This window comes from Erythranthe guttata, chromosome 4 (genome assembly GCF_056151865.1).
Source record: "Erythranthe guttata isolate IM_541 chromosome 4, IM_541, whole genome shotgun sequence".
In the NCBI taxonomy this organism is placed as follows: Eukaryota; Viridiplantae; Streptophyta; class Magnoliopsida; order Lamiales; family Phrymaceae; genus Erythranthe; species Erythranthe guttata.
The window spans coordinates 2,770,433-2,792,141 of record NC_142536.1 but is presented as its reverse complement, the minus strand read 5'-3'; the positions used below and the strand labels follow the sequence as shown (position 1 = coordinate 2,792,141).

Genomic DNA, 21,709 nt, shown 5'->3' with positions numbered 1-21,709 from the left:
GGGCGGCTGGGCCTGGGCTTTTCTTAAAGAGGTAGCGACAAATATGGGCCGGGCCCAATTGAAATCGGGCTGTTGTAACATTCCAAAACCTTTCAGTACAGAATCCGAGAAAACCCGCATGTGAACGCAGAGAAGACTACAGAAATCAAAGCTGAAAAAAAATATGGCTCCGAAGGCGAAAGATAAAGCGAAGCCGGCCGCGGCGGCGGCGGCGACGGTGGCGCCCGCGGTGGCTGTCGAAGACCTTTTCACATCCCTCAATCGCCACATTCAGCGATCCGAATTCGACCTAGCTGTTAAAGTCTCAGATCAAGGTATGCAGGATTAATTTCAACTCGTTATTTGTCGATTGCTCCTCGCGAATGCTGTTGCTAGAAAATTGACTGCGTGTTTCGGATTTTTTTTGATTTATCTATTGTTTTGGTGTTTTATAGTGCTTTCGATTTTGCCGGGAGATGAGGACGCGATTAGATGTAAGGTTGTGGCTCTGATTAAGAACGACAGCATAGATGATGCTCTGTGTGCGATTGAATTGTTTCCCAGGAAATATCCTGTTGATTTCAGTTTCTTCAAGGTAACTTTCGATACATATATTTTTTTTTAGGGAAACAACTTTTGGTATATTAGATCAATTAATTTATGCAGGTTTTCTTATGAGGTGTGAATTTTGCAATATTTTTATTAGCTTTATTATCTTGTAAATTGTTTTTTAGTTTTGGCGACGAGATTATGTTTCGTTAACTGGTAATCTTAGATAGAGTTTACATTCGATGAATTCTATGTGCAAGGTTGATATCCTGACTTTTCCTGCATTGATGTTTATTTGTTTGATAAAAATGATCATTGACCATGATAAATTGTTTTTTGTGTGAGTAGTTCATTTAGAAATTGCAACTTAGTTAACTCCGAAACCCGTTGTTCTTGAGGCTAGAGATAAAAAGCTATCTCTCTAAAGTTCAGAGAGAATTGTGATAACAGTTTTGAAAACGATACGGACCAATGATTTGTGTAATTTGCTGATATATATATATACATACACACACGCATACACACATAATTTGCTGATATATATATATATACATACACACACGCATACGCACATAATTTTTTGATATGTTATAGAAAGTTGATGGTGCCTGAAAAAAGTTTGGCTCAGTCGGGGTAAAAGGATAATACAATCTCCCATCGTGCAAGTATGAAAGCCGTTTTCAAAGCTTATGTAGCCCTTGGCTAATGTATTTCCTTGACATCGTACTTTCTAAGAGCAACTATTGCTACTGGAGATTTGTTTCAAATCTTTGAGATAAGGTTATGATCTCCACAGGATGGTGAATTTAAATTTGGATTGCTTGCAAGGAATTTTCTGCCCCTTGCTGACTTGACTCATCCAATATTTTCCTTCCTGTCAATTTCTTGATCCTTTTATTCCTCAGACCTGATAAATGTTGCAATCCTATTTTTCTTATTGGCTTGAATGAGCTAAATTTTTGTCAAGTTTCTCTAAGATGATTTCAGCTCTTTGTGTGATCATCTGTCGATTCACCCAAAATTAGACAATATGCCCCTATATTAACATCACTTTCGTTGTTCTGAAAAGGCATACTGCTTGTATCGGCTAAATAAGTTGGATGAAGCTTTGCTGTCCTTGAAAGTGCAAGAAGAAAACACTGTATCTATGTTGTTAGAGTCGCAGATCTTGTTTCGTTTAGGAAGGATGGATGCATGTGTGGATATATATCAGAAGCTTCAGAAGTCAAAGATAGATACGTTGGAAATAAATTTTGTAGCTGCCTTGGTTTCTGCTGGGAGGGCTAGTGAAGTTCAGGGGATAATGGATTCTCTCAGAGTCAAACCAACAAGCAGTTTTGAATTTGCTTACAATGTTGCTTGCTCGCTGATAGAAAGAAACAACCATAAAGATGCAGAGCAACTGTTGCTATCAGCTAGAAGGTGATTCCCAACCTCGTAAAACTCAATTTGCTGTCAAGAGAATTTGCCTCCATTGTATATTAGTCATTTAATTTGATGTAAATATTCTTCTTATGCAATGGCAGGGTCGTTGAAAATTATCTATAAAATGCTTGAAATTAACATTATGTCTTTTTTTTTTTCAGAATCGGTCAGGAAACATTAATGGAAGAGAATTTAGCCGATGATGACATAGAAATTGAATTGGCACCTATAGCTGTTCAGCTAGCATATGTTCAACAGGTGAGATGCTAATATTATATACGAATATCTGGTTTTCCAAAACACATCAGAAGCAGTGGTTCAGTCAGTTTTCAACCGTTTGCGCAGGTCCTAGGAAACACTCAAGAAGCTTTTGATACTTATTCGAGCATTATCAAGAAAAATCTGGCCGATGTATCATCACTTGCACTGGCATTAAGCAACCTTATTGCACTAAAGGGCCCCAAGGATGTGTCTGATGGCCTGAGGAAACTTGATAAGCTGATAGAGAAACGCGAAGGTCCTCCTCTGACCTTCCATCTTGCCCGTGGCCTTGACGTAAAGCTCTCCCAAAAGCAAAGAGAAGCAATATATGTTAACCGTCTCTTATTGTTACTTCATTCCAACAAGTTGGATCAGGTAATGAATTTTCGGGATTCGTAAATCGCTACATTGTTTGTTTGTCGTGTTATTTTTCTTCAAGAATGTTGCATTTCAATGCAGGCTAGAGAACTCGCATCTGCACTTCCAGGCATGTTTCTGAACAGTATAGTCCCTGTGCTTCTTCAAGCTGCAGTGCATGTAAGAGAGAACAAAGCCAACAAAGCCGAGGAGATACTATTGCAGCACGCTAACAAGTCCCCCGAAAACTCGAAGGTTTTCCTTCTCGCAAGGGCACAGATCGCCGCTTCTGCAGGGCACCCTCAAATAGCAGCCGAGTCTCTTCTAAAAATACAGGACATTCAGCACAAGCCCGCAACTGTCGCCACCCTAGTCTCCCTCAAAGAACGAGCTGGCGATATCGAAGGTGCCGATGCCATTTTCGATTCCGCTATTAAATGGTGGTCGAACGCCATGACAGAAGACAATAAACTCGATATTATAATGCAAGAGGCTGCTTCTTTTAAGCTAAGGCATGGAAAGAAGGAAGCAGCAGCTCGTCTATATGAGGAGCTAATTAAAGGTCATGGGAAAAACATCGAGGCTTTGGTGGGACTTATTAGCACTGCTGCTCACACAGATGTTGACAAGGCAGAATCGTACGAGAAACATTTGAAACCACTTCCTGGTCTGAAGGGAATCGACGTGGAGAGTTTGGAGAAAACTTCTGGTGCAAAGATAGTGGAGAGTGGGCCAGCTGTGGAAGCTTATGAGCCGAAGAGTAAGGAGAAAGCGAAGAAGAAAAGGAAGAGAAAACCCAAATACCCAAAAGGGTTTGACCCGGAAAATCCAGGTCCTCCACCGGATCCAGAGAGGTGGCTGCCGAAGAGGGAGAGGTCGAGTTATAGGCCAAAGAGAAAAGATAAGAGGGCGGCTCAAGTGAGGGGCTCTCAGGGTGCTGTTGCTAAAGAGGCTGCTGCTCAAAGTGTTGGATCAAAGTCGACGAACCAAACGGGTAATTCTAAAGGAACCTCTCACAGTGCGAGCACAGAGCAAACTAAGCCATCGTCGAAATCTAGGAAGAAGTCGAGGAAGTGATAAGAGAGCTATGTCCAGGATTCGCAGTCGAGGTAAAACTTTTTTATTTTAATTTAATTTACAATTTCTTTAATCTTGAACTTCATTTTATGGGACAAAATTTTGTACTTTAATTTATGTGTCGCATACATTAAAACCATGCAGAGTAATTGAACCAGGACTATTAATTGTTGGTCTCTTTGTAGGGTAAATTATTTACTCCTCTTGGGGATAAGTCTTGTATGCACTTGGATTCTCTTGCGTTTGAAAAATTATAAGTCGGATTATCTTTAGCGTTTGCCCAGTATCAATATGAGCTCTTCGACAAAATATAATTTTTTTTTTAATATTAATGATGAAGAAACAGATCTATTTTAAAATAAACCTAGACATTTTAATTAATTTAATTGAGGTGATTTATCTATTATTTTAAACTAGATGAATTAGAAAGTTTTGGTATTTGATGGACTAAACTCAAACGCTAGATCCATGGATCAAAGTCCATAAAGGCCCAAGTTAACAAATATAATTCCGTACTTTCTAAAATTTAATTCAGGAAATGGCCCGATAAAAAGGCCCAAATCAGATTCAAAATCCAAAGGAAGTCATCAGAAAGTCCATAAAGGCCCAAGTTAACAAATATAATTCCGTACTTTCGACCTTTTAATTCCGAAAAAGGCCCGAAATTTTAATTCAGAAAAAGACACAAATAAGATTCAAAATCCAAAAGGATATAAGTCATCAGAAAGTCCACAATGCTCAAGTGGACTAAATTCATTTTTCTATGATTGAATAAATAAAAGATTCAGCGAGTATTAGGTTCAAAATAAGCTTACAATTTTATGACAAATCGAAATAATCATCTCATAAATAACGACTAAATTTATAAGCACATAAATCCTTAGCGCAGAGAATAAAACAGATAAGTATGATAATACTATAGTTTAAGGCAGAAATTCCAAGAAAAAACAAAACAACAAAATAAACCTTAAAAGCATTGCATTTAAAAACAAAATCTCACGTACATATAAAACCGCAAAAATTAATCGGTAAAAATAAGCCATCTCTTTCCGGAAAAAGATCCAGGAACAAAACACCCACCCATTAAAGGGGGAACAAATGTTTTGGGTAAGTTCAAATTATTCAAAGTGCGCAAACTTTGCCTTGAGTGAATATCCTCAAACTAAACAACAAAAAGATTTTCATCGCCATCTATTACTGAAAATTAAAATAAGGGTGGTAACGGTAATATATTATATTAATTATGCACCACCTGAGCCGTATTTCTTTCCGAGAAGAATAACCTGAAGCTTGTCGTAACCGGCAAGCACACCAGCACCAGCAACTGCACGAAGCACATTAGCACCAGCACCCTTGAACAGAGATTTCGCCCCCTCGTTTTTCAGGATCTGGGAGAATGCATCCAAAGAACTCTTGTACTTGACTGCTTCACCTGACGTCATCATCATTCTTCTACGCACAGTGTCGATTGGGTAAGATGCAAGACCAGCACCGTTGGTAATGAGCCAACCGAGGGCAAAGCTGGCAAAGAAATTGTCCTGTAATCATCCAAAACGAACAATCAAATCTCAGTTATAAAGAAATTTCAAACAGTAATCTAGATCAAATTGAAAAAAAATGTGATATACACTACACACCTGAAGTGATCCAGTCAAGAGTACCGGCTTCAAAGAATCGTACATTCCGAAGTACAGACCACGGTACACAATAATACCGACACACGAGATGTTGAATCCACGGTAAAGACCAGCAACACCGTCGGATTTCAGAGTCTTTCTGTAGACATCGACCAAACCATTGAATTGCCTCTCGCCTCCCTTCTTGGCAGCCTTGGCGTCATTAGCAAGACGTGTTCTGGCGTAATCCAAGGAGTACACAAAGAGGAGCGATGAAGCACCAGCCGCACCACCGGAAGCAAGGTTTCCGGCAAACCACTTCCAGTAGCCATCACGGTCCTTCTTGAAGTTGAAGAGCCTCTTGAAGTAGTCCTTGAATGCAAAGTTCAAAGCCTGTGCAACAACATGCGATAAACTTTTCAGTAAATAAAACATTAAAAATTATGAACAAAACCAAACATCAAAATAATTGCGAATAAAATCAACGTGTATTCAAGCATTCAAGTATGAGGTGAACCTGAGTGGGGAAGTAACGGATAACATTGGCAGTGTTTCCTCTCCACAATGAACCGAATCCTTCTTCCTGAACGGTTCTCTTGAAGCATTCTCCAATCCCCTTGTAAGGCTCTGAGAGCCTGCCAGCCTTGAGCATTTCATCTTGATTTTGGATCAAAAGCTTGACACGTTCAATTGGGGCAGCAGCTGTTTTAGACACGGCAGCTGAAACTCCTCCCATGAGAAAATCAATGGCAAATCCAACAAAGCCCTTCTCTTGTGGAGCCTGAACAAACACTGGCGATGCATTTGCAGTAATCAAGGAGAGATTCTGGGAGCAGGTGGCAGGGTACTGTAGACCTGCATTTGTGTAGTTTCCATAAGCAAATTGCCTCTGGTATGTAGCAGGCCTTTGGAAACCACCATAACGAGCCTGAACGTCCTGTGAGAGGCTCGAGCCCAGATGTAGCTGGTTAGCCACCTTCTGGCGGATGGTTGGGTACCGCTGATCAGCCATTACAAATCTGCAGAAAACACCTGCATGAACCAAAAGCAATGGTCAAGTGATCATACAAGAGAATATAACAAGAATATACAAGTTCAATTGGTTACATAATCTAGGACAAGAATAAACCAAACCAAGTTTAACAGTTAAATAAATAATCAGTGAATCGCACAATTCTCTCATGCCCAACATAAAAGTATGCACAATTGCACGCAAATAATGACTAGTAACTAACAAAAGCAGTTAACACAATATTGCAGGAAGAGTAAGTCTATTTAGAAATACAAGCAAAAAGGCTACAATAGTAAAAGATATTTTATGAATCCAAATAAACTTGTGCGGTGTTTTGTTGGTATACGGCCAATGTAAACTACTGACATGCAAATGAGCAAACCAAGGCAAGTATGGATGAACCAATTATATTCTCTATAATAAAAGCAGACAGCAAAGACGGATGAACCCCATCACTTTCCAAGTATAAAGCATACATGCTGGTATAAAAATATCATTATAGTTTAAACCCTATCAATATGCTGATGTCAATAGTATACAACAAACATTTTGATTGCTATAATCAAACTGGAAAAATAGTCACACATTTACAGACTACTGCGCTAATAAGCTGCACAGTAAGTCTATATTTACAGACTACCACTAATCCACGCTGTTTTTATCATCAGAGACCAATGAAAAATCAACATCAATGAACGATTGCCTCTGCAAATGTACACGAAATAGACAACCAAAAGGTTTTCTTCATTTACCAGAAAATTTCACAAACTAGATCTCAAAGGTTCTGATAAACACCACAACAACATAGTAACACAATCTGGATCAAAGCAGAATACAGTGAAAACATAACCAAATCACAAAATTGCTATATCCTACTGGATCTTAAAAAAGGATTCAAACACCATTGCTGATAAATGGATCACAGCGTAAATCTACAAAGTCTAATAATCCAAAATCATATGTCAACGTATATGAACCAGATCTACACGATTTACCAAAAGTTTCAGAAAAAAAGAGTTCAGATCTAGAAAATACAGATCTAAACGAGTACAGACCTCTTCTTCTTCTCTAAGTTCTAACAAACAAAATAAAAATCTCTGTGTATCAAACACACGGATCTAAACCATAACCATATAGAGAGAAACAAAAAACACTTACTGCAACCAACAGCGGAAAATGTCAATTCCAATCGAGAAAAAAAATAGAGAGCAGATCGAATCACGATCGTATAAAAAGCGAAAATGAAGCCAGATCCTTGAAAAATTAAATTAAAGCTAGATAAAAAAAATGAAAAAATACGAGTATTAGATCCATCAAAATATGGAAGAGAGAGTTTTTACCTTCGTCCGACTGGGTCGAAGCTCGGGAAGGTAGACGGAAGGGAGGAGATTGTGCGGAGAGAAATGAGAGAGGGTTATGAGTGGAGGCTGCTGTGTGTCTTTTATACTAGCTGTTGGCTGAGCTGACCTAGGAATACATGTTTTTGCCGATATTTTAGAATGAGAGCCCATTTGTTATCCTGTGTCGCGGAGCACTGAAATGCGGTGCTACTTTTTTATTTTTATTTTTTTTGGGGGGTTAAAATATTTATTTATTTATTTATTGCCAATAATTTGTTGACTGACGCTAGGAGTCACTAATTAAACAAATCTGGTGTGGCTTTATTATTTTCTAAAGTAATGGGAATGAAAAGTCATCATCTTTTTTTTTTATGTGTGTGTGTGTGTACATTGAAATTCTGCCTTTTCAAACAGTGATTGGTTTAAGAGAAGTCTAGTCTAAGTTGGACTGGTAAACACAACTCAAATTCTGATGAAAGGTTGGCTTTTAATGTCAATTGGCGGACACTCTAATTTAGCGACTTGAAAATATAAAGAATACAGTATTATTGCTTTCATAAGATGTACAATATTGGGCTGTGTTGTGTTGTGTTGCATTGATCAATTCTTAAGTTTTACGAGTAGTAATTTTGCGTGTTTTTACTGTTGATAAGTAGGTTATTTCTATGGTACACCCATTGAAGACTACACATGGTGTCTTTTTAGCATTGATCTACACACACTAATGTGGTGTGTGTTTATGTGTATATCAATGGTAAAGATCTACCCGATGTATTTCACTCGGTGACTCGATGTAGCATACAATACACCCTAATAAATACCATACACCGTTGCAAATAATTTTACTGGTAATTTGTGTACGCTTTCCAAGGCAATATATCACCGTTGATTAGCCAAATAAATGTCATTTAAAATTGTAGCAGCATAAAAAAATTCCAAATATTTCATATTTTCTTTACTTTCCAGAAAATACACTAAAATTTCAAGGGACAATTTGCATTCACAACTAAAAATCCTTCAAAATGCATATGCAACGCAACAAAGCACAACAGAATATATACAATACAACTTTAAAATCTCAGTTCTTCACCATCAAGTATCAAGAAATTTAATTTGCGTCGAATATCACGACTTTCGCAAAGTCCCATTTTACATGGCAATTTCGAGCAGCCAAAGTGCATTGTCACATTTTCAGAAGTAACAAGAAGTTACTAAAATTTTACCCTTTATTCAAACAATCAAATCAATCGAAGAGGCTAATGTTGCTTGTAATATTAGAGTCAAATCAACCAAAGAGACTAACGACTCTCCTTGTAAGCATGTAAAGGTTTCTTGTAATACTGCAGTAAGAGAGACGAACAAACCACGCTTATCGACGAAGCAGCCATGCAAGCACCGGCAAGCCAAGGGGGCAAACGAATTCCGGTGAAGGGGTACAAAACCCCCGCGGCAATTGGCATGCCAAGAACGTTGTACCCAAGCGCCCAAACATAGTTGGTCCGAATTCTCGACATTGTCTTGCGAGAGAGATCTATAGCAGTGACAACATCTTCTAAGTTGCTCTTCATTAGTACGATGTCAGCAGCTTCTATTGCTACATCAGTGCCAGCTCCGATTGCCATTCCTACATCGGCTGCGACCAAGGCTGGCGAGTCGTTGATCCCGTCTCCTACCATTGCAACGCTCGTACCTTGCAACTGTGTCAAGTATAGGGTTTTAGGCAAAGTACGAAAAAAGATTACTACATTTTTGCATTTAGCAGTCGTATACTTTTACTCTAATTGTCAAAAGAGCCCCTATATTATTTTTATTACAATAAAGACACGCTATGGTCGAAACTCAAAAGGCAAACAAACCCCTTGGAGCCCTAATTTAAGAGGCAGGGAAACATGGGGGGGGTTTATGCCGATAAAAATAACATGGTGATTTCTTTAGCAATTTGAGAAAACACAAGTAAATCTTAAATTTATTCACACGATTATTCAAGAAGGATTTCCACGTGTAGTGCATTCAAACGCTGAGCAGCTTTAGAGAAAGAATTACATAATAAACACAGCTTTAGTAATTTACCTGCAACTCTTTAATCTTGTCAGCTTTCCCAAGTGGATCCGTCTCAGCAAACACCTTATCAATCCCCACCTGATTAGCTATTGCAGTAGCTGTCGACAAGTTATCACCTGTAACCATGACACTCGATATGCCCATTGAGCGGAGATGAGATATGACAAGGGCAGCTCCAGGTTTCACTGGGTCGGTTACTGCAAAAGCTCCTGCAGCTCTTCCTTCAATGGCAACAAGCACACAAGTACGAGCAAGATTTTCATTTTCTGAAACGTATTTATCTACCTCAATGCCAAGTGGAACACTGGAAAGATGCATAAGCCTTTTGTTTCCAACAAGGATTGCTCGCTCCCCGATTTTTCCACTCACTCCAGCACCTGGATGCACCTTGAAGTCCTTCACCTCGGTAAATAGATCGTTATGGGACCCGTTATTCTGACGAAACATTTTAGCATGCTCAACGACAGCTTTTGCTATCGGGTGCTCACTATTTGTCTGTAAGCATTTAAAACGCATAGATGTCAGTAATCAGAATCATCCTAGCCTCATTTTTATTTGGATAACGAAATCCAGATGTATGTGGCTATCCAGCAGTTCATACAACAACAATCATTCAGCATTTAAATGATTCATATGATTCCATAGTGGAAATTTTGTATCTATTAGTTACTATCCTAAAAACTTGCGGTACAGAACTCATTTTTTCAGAAGTAGACTCTCTATCACTTTGCAAATAAAATGGCTTCTTTCATATAGTTTTTTTCCCGTTATGTTACCTACTTACTCTCATTACTGGTTCATTGTCAAATTTAAATTCAGCAAATATCATATTATAGTAAAAACAGGAGGAGACAACTCACCTCTGCAGCAATAGTCATGTCACAGAAATCTTCCATGGAAACGTCTGAGAAAAGCACAGCGCTAACTACAGCTGGTTTTCCAACAGTCAGTGTTCCAGTTTTATCAAAAACAACAGTCTTGACCTGCAGAATCGAAGCATCTTCATCATGACTAACTAGTTGAACTCTAGCGTATAAGTTCACAATACGTCAATAGAGCACAAACAAATATTAGGGTGCATCATCACAAAAAGTATCTTCGGAGGTAAATTTACGGTAAAAAAACAGCTAATGTTCAAAATTACAAATACCCCCTTGAAGTTTATCTTTATTTTATAAAAACTCCCTCGAGTAGGTGTAATTTATAATGTCAAGGGGTTTTCTTTATCTAGAAAATTATCCAAGTTATTCAGTAGACAGGTCAAACCTCAAGGGTAACATCTGTAATCTACCCCAATATTATGACATGAACATAAAATAGGTTGCTCAATCCATATTGGCTATGTATTTCTAGTGATGCAGGGTAATCATCTACCCCAAACATAAGTGACACCAAAAATGATTAAATTGCATCAACAAAGGCCACACATACATTCATAAAGTTTCAATTGATATAAGCAGCACAAAATGTAAATATGTGATGGGCAACCTTTCAATAACTTTAAATATTCTTTGATTTTCTATTTAATTCTCGAATACATACATAAGTAGAGAGCATACCTTGTGCGCATTTTCAAGGGCATTTCCACCTTTAATTAGCACACCCAGAGAGGCACCCTTGCCCGTGGCAACCATCACTGCAGTAGGAGTCGCTAATCCCAGGGCACAGGGGCAAGCCACCACCAAGACAGAAATAGCAAACTGCAAGGCAAACTCGAATGCATCCATAGCCGTGGGTATCCAGACTCTAGGGTATAAACCAGCTTGTCCAGGGATAAACCATCCCAGCCACGTCGCAAAAGAAACTAGGACAACCTGTGTAGAGAAACAAATTATTTCATATTAAAAAGAAAATTGATATTTGAGTTACTAGCCTCGAGGAGCTACCATATCTATGTAACTATGGATTGATCCATATGAGAATAAGAAACAAACCAGAGCATTATCATATACACAACCAATGTTCACTATGTTGATTAGATAGACCAAGTGGTTGGATCCGCACATAAATTCTATAGGTATAAAGTAGATAAACTCACAGTGGGAACAAAAAACTTAGATATCTGGTCGGCCAATTTCTGAACAGGTGCTTTGGCAAGCTGAGCAGCTTCAACCAGTTCAACAATTTGCGAAAGTGCTGTTTCTGAACCAACATGAGTGGCCTTAATGCGTATATACCCATTTTCATTCACCGTCCCACCAATCACCTGTTGATGGAACATAAATGTTTAAATTCAGTGGGTACTAATATTAAGGACATATAATCTATCTTACCTTGTCACCAAGCTTTTTAGTAACTGGCAATGCTTCTCCTGTAATCATGCTCTCATTCACATAACTTTCACCATCAGTGACAATTCCATCGACAGGAATTTTTGACCCAGGAACAATTTTAAGTATATCGTTCTTTTCTATAAGTTTGGTATCAATTTCAGTTTCAGAAATGACATTTCCTTCAGCATCTAGAGTTAAAAGGCAAGCCACGTCAGGTGCTAGTTCTGTCAACTTTGCTAAAGCATCTGAGGTCTTTCCTTTCGCCAAAACCTCCAGGTACTTCCCCAAAAGAATGAAAGATATCAACATGGAACTAGTTTCAAAGAAATCCTGCCCCTCGAATGAATCCGAAGTCAATGCTTTTATCATCGTATATATAGAGTAAAAGTAAGCCGCATTAGTACCCAAGGCAACCAGAACATCCATATTCGCAGATTTTCGTCTCAATGCATGGTATGATCCTGCATAAAACCTGAGAAGGTGGTTAAAACCCACTAATCATATGATTCATCAAAACATTCTATAGAACCTAGAAAATTAGAATGGATACCTTTTGCCAATGATAAACTGCACAGGTGTGCAGAGGATCCATCGTAAAAGCATCCCGACGTCAAGCATATTGATAACCTTGTAGTCTAGCCAATTTCCATATGGAGGAAGCATTGGGAGTACCATGGAGAAAACAAATACAGGAACCGAGAATAGGCAACTCCACAAGAATTGATTCCGATACATCAGGATTTCATGCTGCCTCTCTGTTTCTCCTCCTCTTGGTGGAGTGAACAAGGTTGCTTCGTAAGTATTGGGTCCAGTTCCAGCTTTTTGGATGTGCTGTATTATAGATCTTGGACCAATGATATCTGGCTCATAACCTATGGTCACTTTATGCTCGTCCACATCTATTTCGACATGATTCACACCGTCCAAAGACTGAAGTGAGTCTTGAATAATAGTAAAATCGAGTGGAGAACTGATTCCTCCCAATTGCAAATATACTTTATTCAAGTCATTGCCATAGCTTATGAGATCAGCTCCAAAGCCAGCATCTTCTTCTACTGCTTCAATAATACGATCAGTATTTGTCACATTTGGATCAAAATGGATTTTAGCTTCTCCAAGAGCTAAACCAACCACTGCTTTTTTCACTCCATCCACCATGCGCAAGGCACGTTCTACTGACTCTGAACAGCTTGTGCATGCCATTCCTTTAATTTTGAGCCTGCACATTGCAATGTCTTGCTCGGGAAACTCTGCAACATCAAAACCAGTGTCTTCCACTGCTTCCTTTATCATTTTTGCCTACAATAAAGAACATTATCAGTTCTACAGGAATAAGGTTGACCAAGTTGAGCAACTAACAAGTGTGAGAAAGTGAAAAAATTGGAATGTGATATTCCTAAATAAATAAAACCCCACCTACCCACCCTTCCCTCCAAAGTTACGAAACAATTGAGCACTGATAATTTTTGGTTGAGAAAATGAGATATTACGTACATTGAAATTTTTAATAACAAAGAATAGCAACAGTAGATATCAACTATGCAATGAGATAGCCCATAGTTGTTGCACTTAATACATCAAAACAAGAGAAATAGCCAAGGTAGTTCTACTTCATGCATCAAATTAAGAGATTGCACTTAGAACGAATTAAATGCAAGTCAATTAATAAAAAATCAGTCACTTACAGTGATGACTTCTGGCACATACTTCACAACAGCCTGACCTTGAAGCACAGACACCGCTACACTATGCACACCATCCAGTTTTCCGAGTGCAGCTTCTATGGAAGCTACACAAGATGAGCATGTTATACCCACTACTTTGAAGACCAGCGTCCTAATTTTCTTGAGCAAAATCTGATCCGAGGGTGAAACAGTGATAACAACATCATTCGGATGTTGCAAAAGCGGCGATTTCAGATCATCCTTCCCATTTCTTTCCATATTTTTGTTCATGAAACTCAGTATAGGCAACCTGGCAAACAGTGTAAAATAGAACTTTAATTCAACAGACTATAAGGATCTGGAAGATCATATTCAAAAAAACAGAGACAATCTTCACTCAGTCTCCAGGGTTTGCAAAATTTATCATACACTTTAAGCAAGTAAAATAAACATTGGTAAGCAACAGTTAAAAATATCAAGTCATATTAATCTTCCCTTAAATAATATAGATCTAATTCCATTAATTATCAGATGCATCCACTGTGAACAGTCAACACTGTCAATTGGATCAGGTGAACCAGATTTTTAACCAAAAATAAGGTTAAAATCAGAGAAAACATCATGCCTGAGCTGTTCAGCAACCAATTAAATGACATTTCATACAAATATATATATGTGTATATAAACCCTGCTTCAGCGCAAATATTCAGTAAGGAAATACAGCAACTCAGAGCACAGCCAAATACAAATATATAAACCATACTTGCTAAATTCGAGGCCAAACAATAATTTATCTAGAAAAAAAAAACATGACGTATAGCAAGCACAAAGCATCCACTAGCAATTGTCGATGCATAAATGGACAAAGGAATACCTGATGTGCAATTGGATGAAAGAGGATCACGAGAAGATGTTTTCTCACTTTTCCCGCAGCGAATTATTAATCCAGTTCCCGAAGCGCCTTTGTTTGGTAATATCGAAATTAATTTCGAATTTACTCAATCGGAAACAGAAATGGAAACGGAAACGAAGGTAGAGGCGGAGGAACTAGGGTTTGGGATGGGCGGAGATGAGAGGACGGCAGGCGGTTTTTTTTCTCGATCGTACAGAGGAGAGAGGCGCCGATGCAGAATTGGGGGAAACTTTTTGAAATTTTAAAGTCCTATCCTTTTATATATACTTCTGTGTTTGCAGTAGAGAGAGGAAAAAGTCCATTGTCGTTTACTTTGTTTTTGTGGCATGGATGGACCATGCCTTTTTTATTTTTATTTTTTTTTGAATTTATTAAAGTTTCCCACCAAAGAATTCCACTACCTTTTGATCGTGGGCATCGCCATGAAAGGGACCTTGAACCCCATTAGTTATATTGCCTAAACCAACCTACTTTGTTAATTGAGAAAAACAAATTCAAGAAAGTTTCCAATATCAAATTGAATTGTTATTACTCCAACAACAAATATCAAACCATCACATGGCAACATAATCTAAAACACATGCTCAAGGCATGGTTTAATGTGTGAAGTATCTCGATTCCCGGGCAAATTAGAAAGTCGAGGAGGGCCGTCGGCTCACCACAGCAATTGAGTCGACTTACAACTCCACCACTGAATATAACGAATGTGAAATATGTGGGAAACAACAATGCATCATCTAGAGTTCTCAGTCCACCATAAAACCCTCACGGGGCATTAAGACAAGTATTATACAATAATTCGTCACAAAACGAGCTATATGGCTAAAAACAAACAAAGAATGGAGACGGTGAATCGAAAAGGAAACCGTCTCATGGGGTCAGTTGGCACTAATGGGGCGAACTCCCCATATTCAAATTAATGGGTTGAAGGCCCAATAAGTCACAAAGACCAGATTGGGCAAATAGCTCACTTAGTAACACGAAAGTCCACCCAACGAAGGTTATACTGCAAAAACACCGCATCGGCGAACTGAGAGCTCAAGACCATTGACCTTAACGAAAATGTTTTTCATATGTTTAATATGAAGAAGAAGAAAGAGACGCATTAGGTGGCGAGCTTACTTCAAGATCGTGAGAATGCTCAATATGAGAATTTTCTCCATGAATAGATTAAGTAATAGTTTTTTAGCACAGTCACAATTAATAGTACATACACTATCTTCTACACTCTATCTTGTTTTACATATTCGGACAAAAAAACCAAAATAGAGAAAATCAGAAACATAATTTTGGAATTTGGGATAAAATATATTACTTATTATAAAATAGAATTTTATTGTGTCGAAATTCGAAAATGGGCATAGAATTGTTTATTTTGCTAAAGCCTATCAAAGAATATGGGCCTCTATGTAAATCACGAAACAATCTAAGCACCAATTTCTATCGAAGGGGGCCCGATTACACGCACCGGAGAAATTGCGAACGGAGAGAAGCTACTGTGTGTAGTTTGCAACACTACCACCGTGGAAACTGAGAAAACCACCGCAAAACCCTAGGAGTAGGGAGCTTCACCGGCGGACGATGCCTCAGAACGACGACGTTCGGTTCATCTCCTCCTCCATCAAAATCCCTGCCTTCTCCTCACCGCACCAACTCAAATCCCCCTTTCCTTCTCTCCAACTCACGCCGGGGAACAAATTCGCCAAATTGCCTTTCAATTTCAATTTCAATTTCGGTTTCGATCTTCAGCGCATCAGTTTCTTCTCCCACATCGTTAGGAACCAGTCGTTTTTCCATCGCAATAAAGTATCGAAGAAATCCCCGCTCTTCTGCTCCGCTTCGTTGGTTTTATCCGACACTGAGACTGGGCCGGCGCCGGCCCAATCTAAAACCGGAGACGACTCGGGCTTAGCGGTTCAGCTCAAGGGTGACGACTCCGGTTCAGTGACTCAGTCGAAGAATGTGGGTAGTGGTCGAGCAGCGGAGGAAGAGAGGGTTCTGATCAGCGAAGTCTTTGTGAGGAACAAAGATGGCGAGGAGCTCGAGAGGAAGGACTTGGAAGGCGAGGCCTTGAATGCTTTAAAAGCTTCACGCGCCAATTCTGCTCTCACCGTGCGCGAGGTGCAGGAAGATGTTCACAGGATTATCGCTAGTGGCTATTTCATGTCTTGTATGCCTGTAGCAGTCGACACTAGGGACGGCATTCGGTTGATTTTTCAGGTATTTTTTTGGTCTTTCAGAAATGCATGTTCAATTCATTGGATCTGCTTCTCTCAGTATGCACCTCTGTCTATGTATATCTGGGCTTTTGCTTTTCAGTTAGTAGTTAATCCATGGGATAGTGGTAGTGGTTGATTCGTATCCATGATGTAGTTTATGTGCTGCCAAATCATATCATGAGGGGTTTTCAATGGTGTAATTAGTATCATATGCTCTGTAAACAAAGTAATCAGTTGGTGATTTTGAATGTGAAAAATATATCAACATCTATATATGCTTTGTTATTAGGTGTCTTTAACTATTGATTTGTAAGTAAAATGTAATGCCACAAACTGAAACTGAAAAATTCTTTATATATGGAAATGCACGTGAACAAAAAGGCTGATTTTGCGTATATTAGTTGATGTCACTTCATCAATCCATCCGTGGACATTTATGCAATAAGTTTCCCATTCTATGATTGTGATGCTTTATTTGTATCAACATATTTTGTCAACAGGTAGAACCGAACCAAGAGTTTCAAGGATTGGTGTGTGAAGGAGCTAATGTTCTTCCGTCAAAGTTTATAGAGGATGCATTTCGTGATGGATATGGTGCGTTTTCTTCTACTTTTACTTGCAATGTATACCTATAAAACCATGAAATTATTGGCCTCTCCACATTTCAAGGTTTCTGATGTTAGATCTTCCTAATTGTTGCGCCAAGTTATTCAGGAAAAGTAGTTAACATCAGGCGTCTAGATGAAGTAATAAGCTCAATTAATGGTTGGTACATGGAACGAGGTCTTTTTGGAATGGTTAGTTTTTTTACATATTGAAAACTGTAAGATATTTCTCCACCCCCTACTCTGTTTCAACTTCCTCCTTACTGTATCGCACTATCAGGTTTCAGGTGTGGATATTCTATCTGGTGGTATGGTGAAACTACAAGTTTCAGAAGCAGAGGTCAATAACGTGTCCATACGTTTCCTTGATAAGACGTATGTAATTGTTTTCTGGATATTTTCAAATCAAGTAGAAACATTTGGTACTATATAATCTCATTATTTATGCTATTTTTGTTTATCTGAAGTGGGGAGCCAACGGTCGGGAAAACTAGGCCGGAAACTATACTCAGGCAACTTACGACCAAAAAGGGACAGGTATTACGTTTCTGATGAAATATTAGGAAAGTACTTCGAGATATTACGTTCAGTGTTTATTGAATGCGTGATCAAAATATTATTTAAAGTCAAGTTGAAGCCAGTACACCATAATAACTAAAAAATGCATAAATTTAGATGATGTATGGCTCATGACATTACAAGTTGATTAAAAGAAAGTGACGCTGTCTTGAATGAGAAATAGATTACACTTATGTGCTATTAGAAGATAATATCTGATTACATTATAAATTCGATTGTATATTTTGTCTTATGTAGGTCTACAGTATGATTCAGGGAAAAAGAGATGTTGATACTGTGTTGGCAATGGGTGTTATGGATGACGTTAGTGTTATTCCTCAGCCGGCTGGTGGTAAATGCCTTTGGCTGCTTTATTTTTCAGGAATTATTGAATCTTCTTTTAAATTTTAAATGCATTGTCCATTTGCATGGTTAATGAAATTTCTGCAATGTTCCAGACACTGGCAAGGTTGATTTGACAATGAATGTTGTTGAACGCAAACGTGGAGGTGGAATTTCTGGAGGGGGTGGCATATCAAGTGGGTATGTAAAATGTCAAATTACATCTTTGTGGTAGCATTTCTTAGGTGTAGTTTATTCTGATTATAGTTAACATGTACTATAGTTATCTAATTATTGATGTTCTCTTTGCAGAATAACAAGTGGGCCTTTACCTGGATTAATTGGGAGGTAATTGAGTAGCATTGAGCAGTTTCTTGGTGAAAATTTTCTCGTACTTTACGTTTGTAAGGATATTCTGATGATAGTAGATTACTATGTTTTTCGTTCTTGTGCATGCATTATGCTGTTTATTTGTCTATATGGTAATGATGGTATACTAGTAATTTTAGTTTTATGGAACACATCTTTGTTACTGCAGCTTGATTGCCTTAGGTTCTTATTATTTATCAAGAAAAGTTTTCGCGCATATTTTTCTGCAGCATTGCAGTACATCATAAAAACCTTTTCGGACGAAACCAAAAACTGAACCTGTCTTTAGAGAGGGGCCAAATTGATTCAATATTTAGGATAAACTACACTGATCCTTGGATTGAAGGAGATGATAAGAGGACATCTAGATCAATCATGATTCAGGTAAGTAATGGCTACTGATATTTTAGTTGTGTTCTATAGTAAAAACTACATATTTTTTAATTGCTAAAACTCTTATCAGAATTCAAGAACGCCGGGAAACCTTGTGCATGGAAATGAAAACCATCAAAACGCCCTTACAATTGGACGAATAACAGCTGGAATCGATTTTAGTAGGCCATTGAGGCCAAAGTGGAACGGAACTGCTGGACTTGTTTATCATGTACGTTTTAAGAATCTGCGGTACTATGGTTTGATTTCACATGTATTTCTCTTCATGTGTGTATCTTCAAAAAAACATCGCAAGCCTTTTTCGACTTTCTTCTGATTTAACATTGCTATATGGTCCATCTTGCTTAAGATTATCTGATTATTCACTGCAGCGTGCTGGTGCTCATGATGAAAAGGGAAGTTCTATCATAAGGGACTTCTTTGGTAGTCCTCTTACTGCAAGGTTTGTACCCTAGCTTTCAGAGCTAAGGGTCTAAGACTATAGTATACTTCAATTCGGGTCATAATATGTCACTTTTAATTTTGCTGCAGTGGAAAGAATAACGATGATATGTTACTTGCTAAACTTGAGACTGTATATACCGGCTCTGGCGAACCAGGTTCCTCTATGGTTAGTCGCCTTCCATTTGCATTGAGAATTTTGTTAATTTGGAACTGTTACCTGTCTATTAACTTTTTTTTTTTAATTTGCAAATCCCAGTTTGTCTTCAACATGGATCAGGGAATCCCCGTCTCTCCTGAATGGCTAGTTTTCAACAGAGTGAATGCTCGTGCTAGGCAGAGTTTTTCCCTGGGACCTGCAAGCTTTCATTTTTGGTAAGCTATAGGAAAATATATTGATAAATTTTTGAAGGCTAGGATTTTCAATTATGATGATCATGGTTCGTTTTTTTTTTAATAAAAAAAAAACACAGCTTGTCTGGTGGACACATGGCTGGTAAATTCCCCCCGCACGAAGCATTTCCGATTGGTGGGACCAACAGCGTGAGAGGCTATGAAGAAGGGACAGTTGGATCGGGTCGTTCTTATGTTGTTGGTAGTGGAGAAATTTCATTCCCAGTGGTAAGTTGTCAGCTTTATACTTTTTTTTTGTAGTAAGATTTTGTGTGCACTTTTGACCTGGCCCAGAGCAAAGGCTCTGTTTGGATCAAGGTAAAAAGATGAAACGACCAGGTCAAATATTAGGTAAAACGATTTAGGAAGAATGTGAAAATATTTTCTGACTAAAAACAGGAAAATACGTTTTCCTAGAAAAGAAAAAAAAAGTGAGGAAAAATACACTTAAAACGATAGCAGGTTTTTCCATCTTCCTCATTTCAAAATCCATGAACCAAGCAGAGCCAAAATGATTGATGCAAGTTTAACAATCTGTTATCGAACATATTATGAAATCTTTGTTCCCTGTTTTGCAGAGAGGCTCATTATCAGGGGCTGTATTTGCCGATTACGGAACAGATCTTGGATCAGGCCCAACAGTTCCAGGTTTTTCCCATTTTCTATTTGTAACACCCCCACCCCCACCCCACCCCCACCAAAAAGAAAAAGAAAAAGGAGAGAAAAAACCAACTCAATGTAGAGTAATAAGTGAATGGCTAACTTAATTTTGGAACAAGTCTGTGTATCACGATATGTATTTCTATTAGGTGATCCGGCTGGGGCAAGAAACAAGGCTGGAAGTGGATACGGGTATGGGCTTGGTATTCGGGTCGACTCTCCTTTGGGCCCACTAAGACTCGAATATGCGTTCAATGATCAACGAACAGGTAGGTTTCATTTTGGAATTGGGCCACGGAACTAATTTTTGTACATAATTTATTTCTTATTTTATCAATTCTTTTTTTCAAAACCCTTTTTGTTGTTCCTTTAGTAGTAGTATCTTTTTGTTAGTCTCAGGGAAGATAATCTAAATTATCAATTTTGATATTAAACTTTTATTACTTGACTCAAAAGATGTTGGAATAATGGCATCTTCAGCTTGCACTCTTTATGGTGAATGTAATTACCAAATCATTCTTACATCTCAGAAATCTAGTGTGACTTGTCTGTGTAAGAATAATTCCTTTTCAAAAAAAATATCCATTTTTTTTAATTTTTTAAATATATACTCAGAATTAAGTTATCACACTTTCGGATACTGTTATTTTTTACTTTACTGTTGGGGGTGATGTATTCGGCCCAAACAATCTGGAAATGGTATTTGCGAAGTATCGCTTTACTTTGTTACAAAACGGACCACTACTCTTTCCAAATGGACCATTTCTCTTTACAAATGGACCACTGTGCTTCTTGCTATTAAACTTTGAATTTGAATAAATATATATATACTAGCGCATAATACCATATGATAGTATTTAGAATTAAAATTAATTGAAATGAAAATTTATTCTGGAAGGACCATTGCCCCATTACAGTTTAGCCCCTACTAAGAATTTAGTACAGTTCTACACAACACGTGTCATTATCAGCGTATAGCCATAAACGCAAGGTGCCAACCTAAACATAATACTCCCTTGCCCATTAAATAAAGGGTAGCGGTGCTCTAATTATTCTATTATTTCTAAATTTGAGTATGAATATAAATTGGACGATTGAAAATATATAAAAATATCTGCATAGGACAAAGGCACATAAATTCACATATAACAGTCGTTGGGAAAGCAAATCCGCGTTTGTAAATGCATCTTTGGAGGATATGA

At 38.1% G+C, this 21,709-nt stretch overlaps 4 protein-coding genes across 5 annotated transcripts; 2 read left to right on the top strand and 2 right to left on the bottom strand.

Moving 5' to 3' along the window:
- Window positions 1–3,920, top strand: LOC105950842 (uncharacterized). The gene is made up of 6 exons (XM_012974213.2): window positions 1–314; window positions 435–574; window positions 1,598–1,950; window positions 2,115–2,211; window positions 2,299–2,589; window positions 2,674–3,920. Exons 1-6 carry the CDS (start codon window positions 164–166, stop codon window positions 3,646–3,648), a joined length of 2,007 nt encoding a protein of 668 aa, XP_012829667.2. The 5' UTR covers window positions 1–163; the 3' UTR covers window positions 3,649–3,920.
- A 689-nt stretch (window positions 3,921–4,609) lies between these two features.
- LOC105950851 (ADP/ATP translocase, mitochondrial) lies at window positions 4,610–7,825 on the bottom strand. The gene is made up of 4 exons (XM_012974223.2): window positions 7,617–7,825; window positions 5,782–6,296; window positions 5,286–5,657; window positions 4,610–5,186 (listed from the first exon to the last, which is right to left on the bottom strand). The coding sequence occupies exons 2-4, from the start codon at window positions 6,274–6,276 to the stop codon at window positions 4,890–4,892; spliced, it is 1,164 nt and encodes a 387-aa protein (XP_012829677.1). The 5' UTR covers window positions 6,277–6,296; window positions 7,617–7,825; the 3' UTR covers window positions 4,610–4,889.
- An 832-nt stretch (window positions 7,826–8,657) lies between these two features.
- LOC105950862 (copper-transporting ATPase HMA4) lies at window positions 8,658–15,125 on the bottom strand. 2 transcript variants are annotated; one of them, XM_012974235.2, is made up of 9 exons: window positions 14,489–15,125; window positions 13,636–13,924; window positions 12,501–13,249; window positions 11,951–12,422; window positions 11,716–11,883; window positions 11,237–11,491; window positions 10,538–10,660; window positions 9,687–10,172; window positions 8,658–9,313 (listed from the first exon to the last, which is right to left on the bottom strand). In XM_012974235.2, the coding sequence occupies exons 2-9, from the start codon at window positions 13,903–13,905 to the stop codon at window positions 8,915–8,917; spliced, it is 2,922 nt and encodes a 973-aa protein (XP_012829689.2). In that variant the 5' UTR covers window positions 13,906–13,924; window positions 14,489–15,125; the 3' UTR covers window positions 8,658–8,914. The 2 variants fall into 2 exon arrangements, with proteins under 2 accessions (XP_012829689.2, XP_088672537.1); XM_088816411.1 differs by lacking the exon at window positions 14,489–15,125 and adding an exon at window positions 14,240–14,379.
- A 792-nt stretch (window positions 15,126–15,917) lies between these two features.
- Window positions 15,918–21,102, top strand: OEP80 (outer envelope protein of 80 kDa). Its single transcript, XM_088816410.1, has 16 exons — window positions 15,918–16,747; window positions 17,247–17,340; window positions 17,461–17,543; window positions 17,632–17,726; window positions 17,819–17,888; window positions 18,168–18,261; window positions 18,368–18,452; window positions 18,564–18,599; window positions 18,851–19,004; window positions 19,084–19,224; window positions 19,385–19,455; window positions 19,545–19,623; window positions 19,714–19,829; window positions 19,928–20,075; window positions 20,426–20,495; window positions 20,657–21,102. The coding sequence occupies exons 1-16, from the start codon at window positions 16,109–16,111 to the stop codon at window positions 20,809–20,811; spliced, it is 2,130 nt and encodes a 709-aa protein (XP_088672536.1). The 5' UTR covers window positions 15,918–16,108; the 3' UTR covers window positions 20,812–21,102.
- The last annotated feature ends 607 nt before the right edge of the window (window positions 21,103–21,709 follow it).

Excerpts from the sequence above, each read along its gene's own strand:
- LOC105950842 (XM_012974213.2), top strand. The coding sequence starts at position 164 with ATGGCTCCGAAGGCGAAAGATAAAGCGAAGCCGGCCGCGGCGGCGGCG. Across the intron at positions 2,212-2,298 it reads AGCTAGCATATGTTCAACAG|GTCCTAGGAAACACTCAAGA; the intron begins GTGAGATGCTAA and ends CCGTTTGCGCAG. Across the intron at positions 2,590-2,673 it reads ATTCCAACAAGTTGGATCAG|GCTAGAGAACTCGCATCTGC; the intron begins GTAATGAATTTT and ends ATTTCAATGCAG.
- LOC105950851 (XM_012974223.2), bottom strand. The coding sequence starts at position 6,276 with ATGGCTGATCAGCGGTACCCAACCATCCGCCAGAAGGTGGCTAACCAG. Across the intron at positions 5,658-5,781 it reads TCCGTTACTTCCCCACTCAG|GCTTTGAACTTTGCATTCAA; the intron begins GTTCACCTCATA and ends GTTGTTGCACAG. Across the intron at positions 5,187-5,285 it reads TCTTGACTGGATCACTTCAG|GACAATTTCTTTGCCAGCTT; the intron begins GTGTGTAGTGTA and ends GGATGATTACAG.
- LOC105950862 (XM_012974235.2), bottom strand. The coding sequence starts at position 13,905 with ATGAACAAAAATATGGAAAGAAATGGGAAGGATGATCTGAAATCGCCG. Across the intron at positions 13,250-13,635 it reads ATGTGCCAGAAGTCATCACT|GCAAAAATGATAAAGGAAGC; the intron begins GTAAGTGACTGA and ends TCTTTATTGTAG. Across the intron at positions 12,423-12,500 it reads CAGTTTATCATTGGCAAAAG|GTTTTATGCAGGATCATACC; the intron begins GTATCCATTCTA and ends CCACCTTCTCAG.
- OEP80 (XM_088816410.1), top strand. The coding sequence starts at position 16,109 with ATGCCTCAGAACGACGACGTTCGGTTCATCTCCTCCTCCATCAAAATC. Across the intron at positions 19,456-19,544 it reads GGTAGTCCTCTTACTGCAAG|TGGAAAGAATAACGATGATA; the intron begins GTTTGTACCCTA and ends ATTTTGCTGCAG. Across the intron at positions 20,076-20,425 it reads GAGAAATTTCATTCCCAGTG|AGAGGCTCATTATCAGGGGC; the intron begins GTAAGTTGTCAG and ends CCTGTTTTGCAG.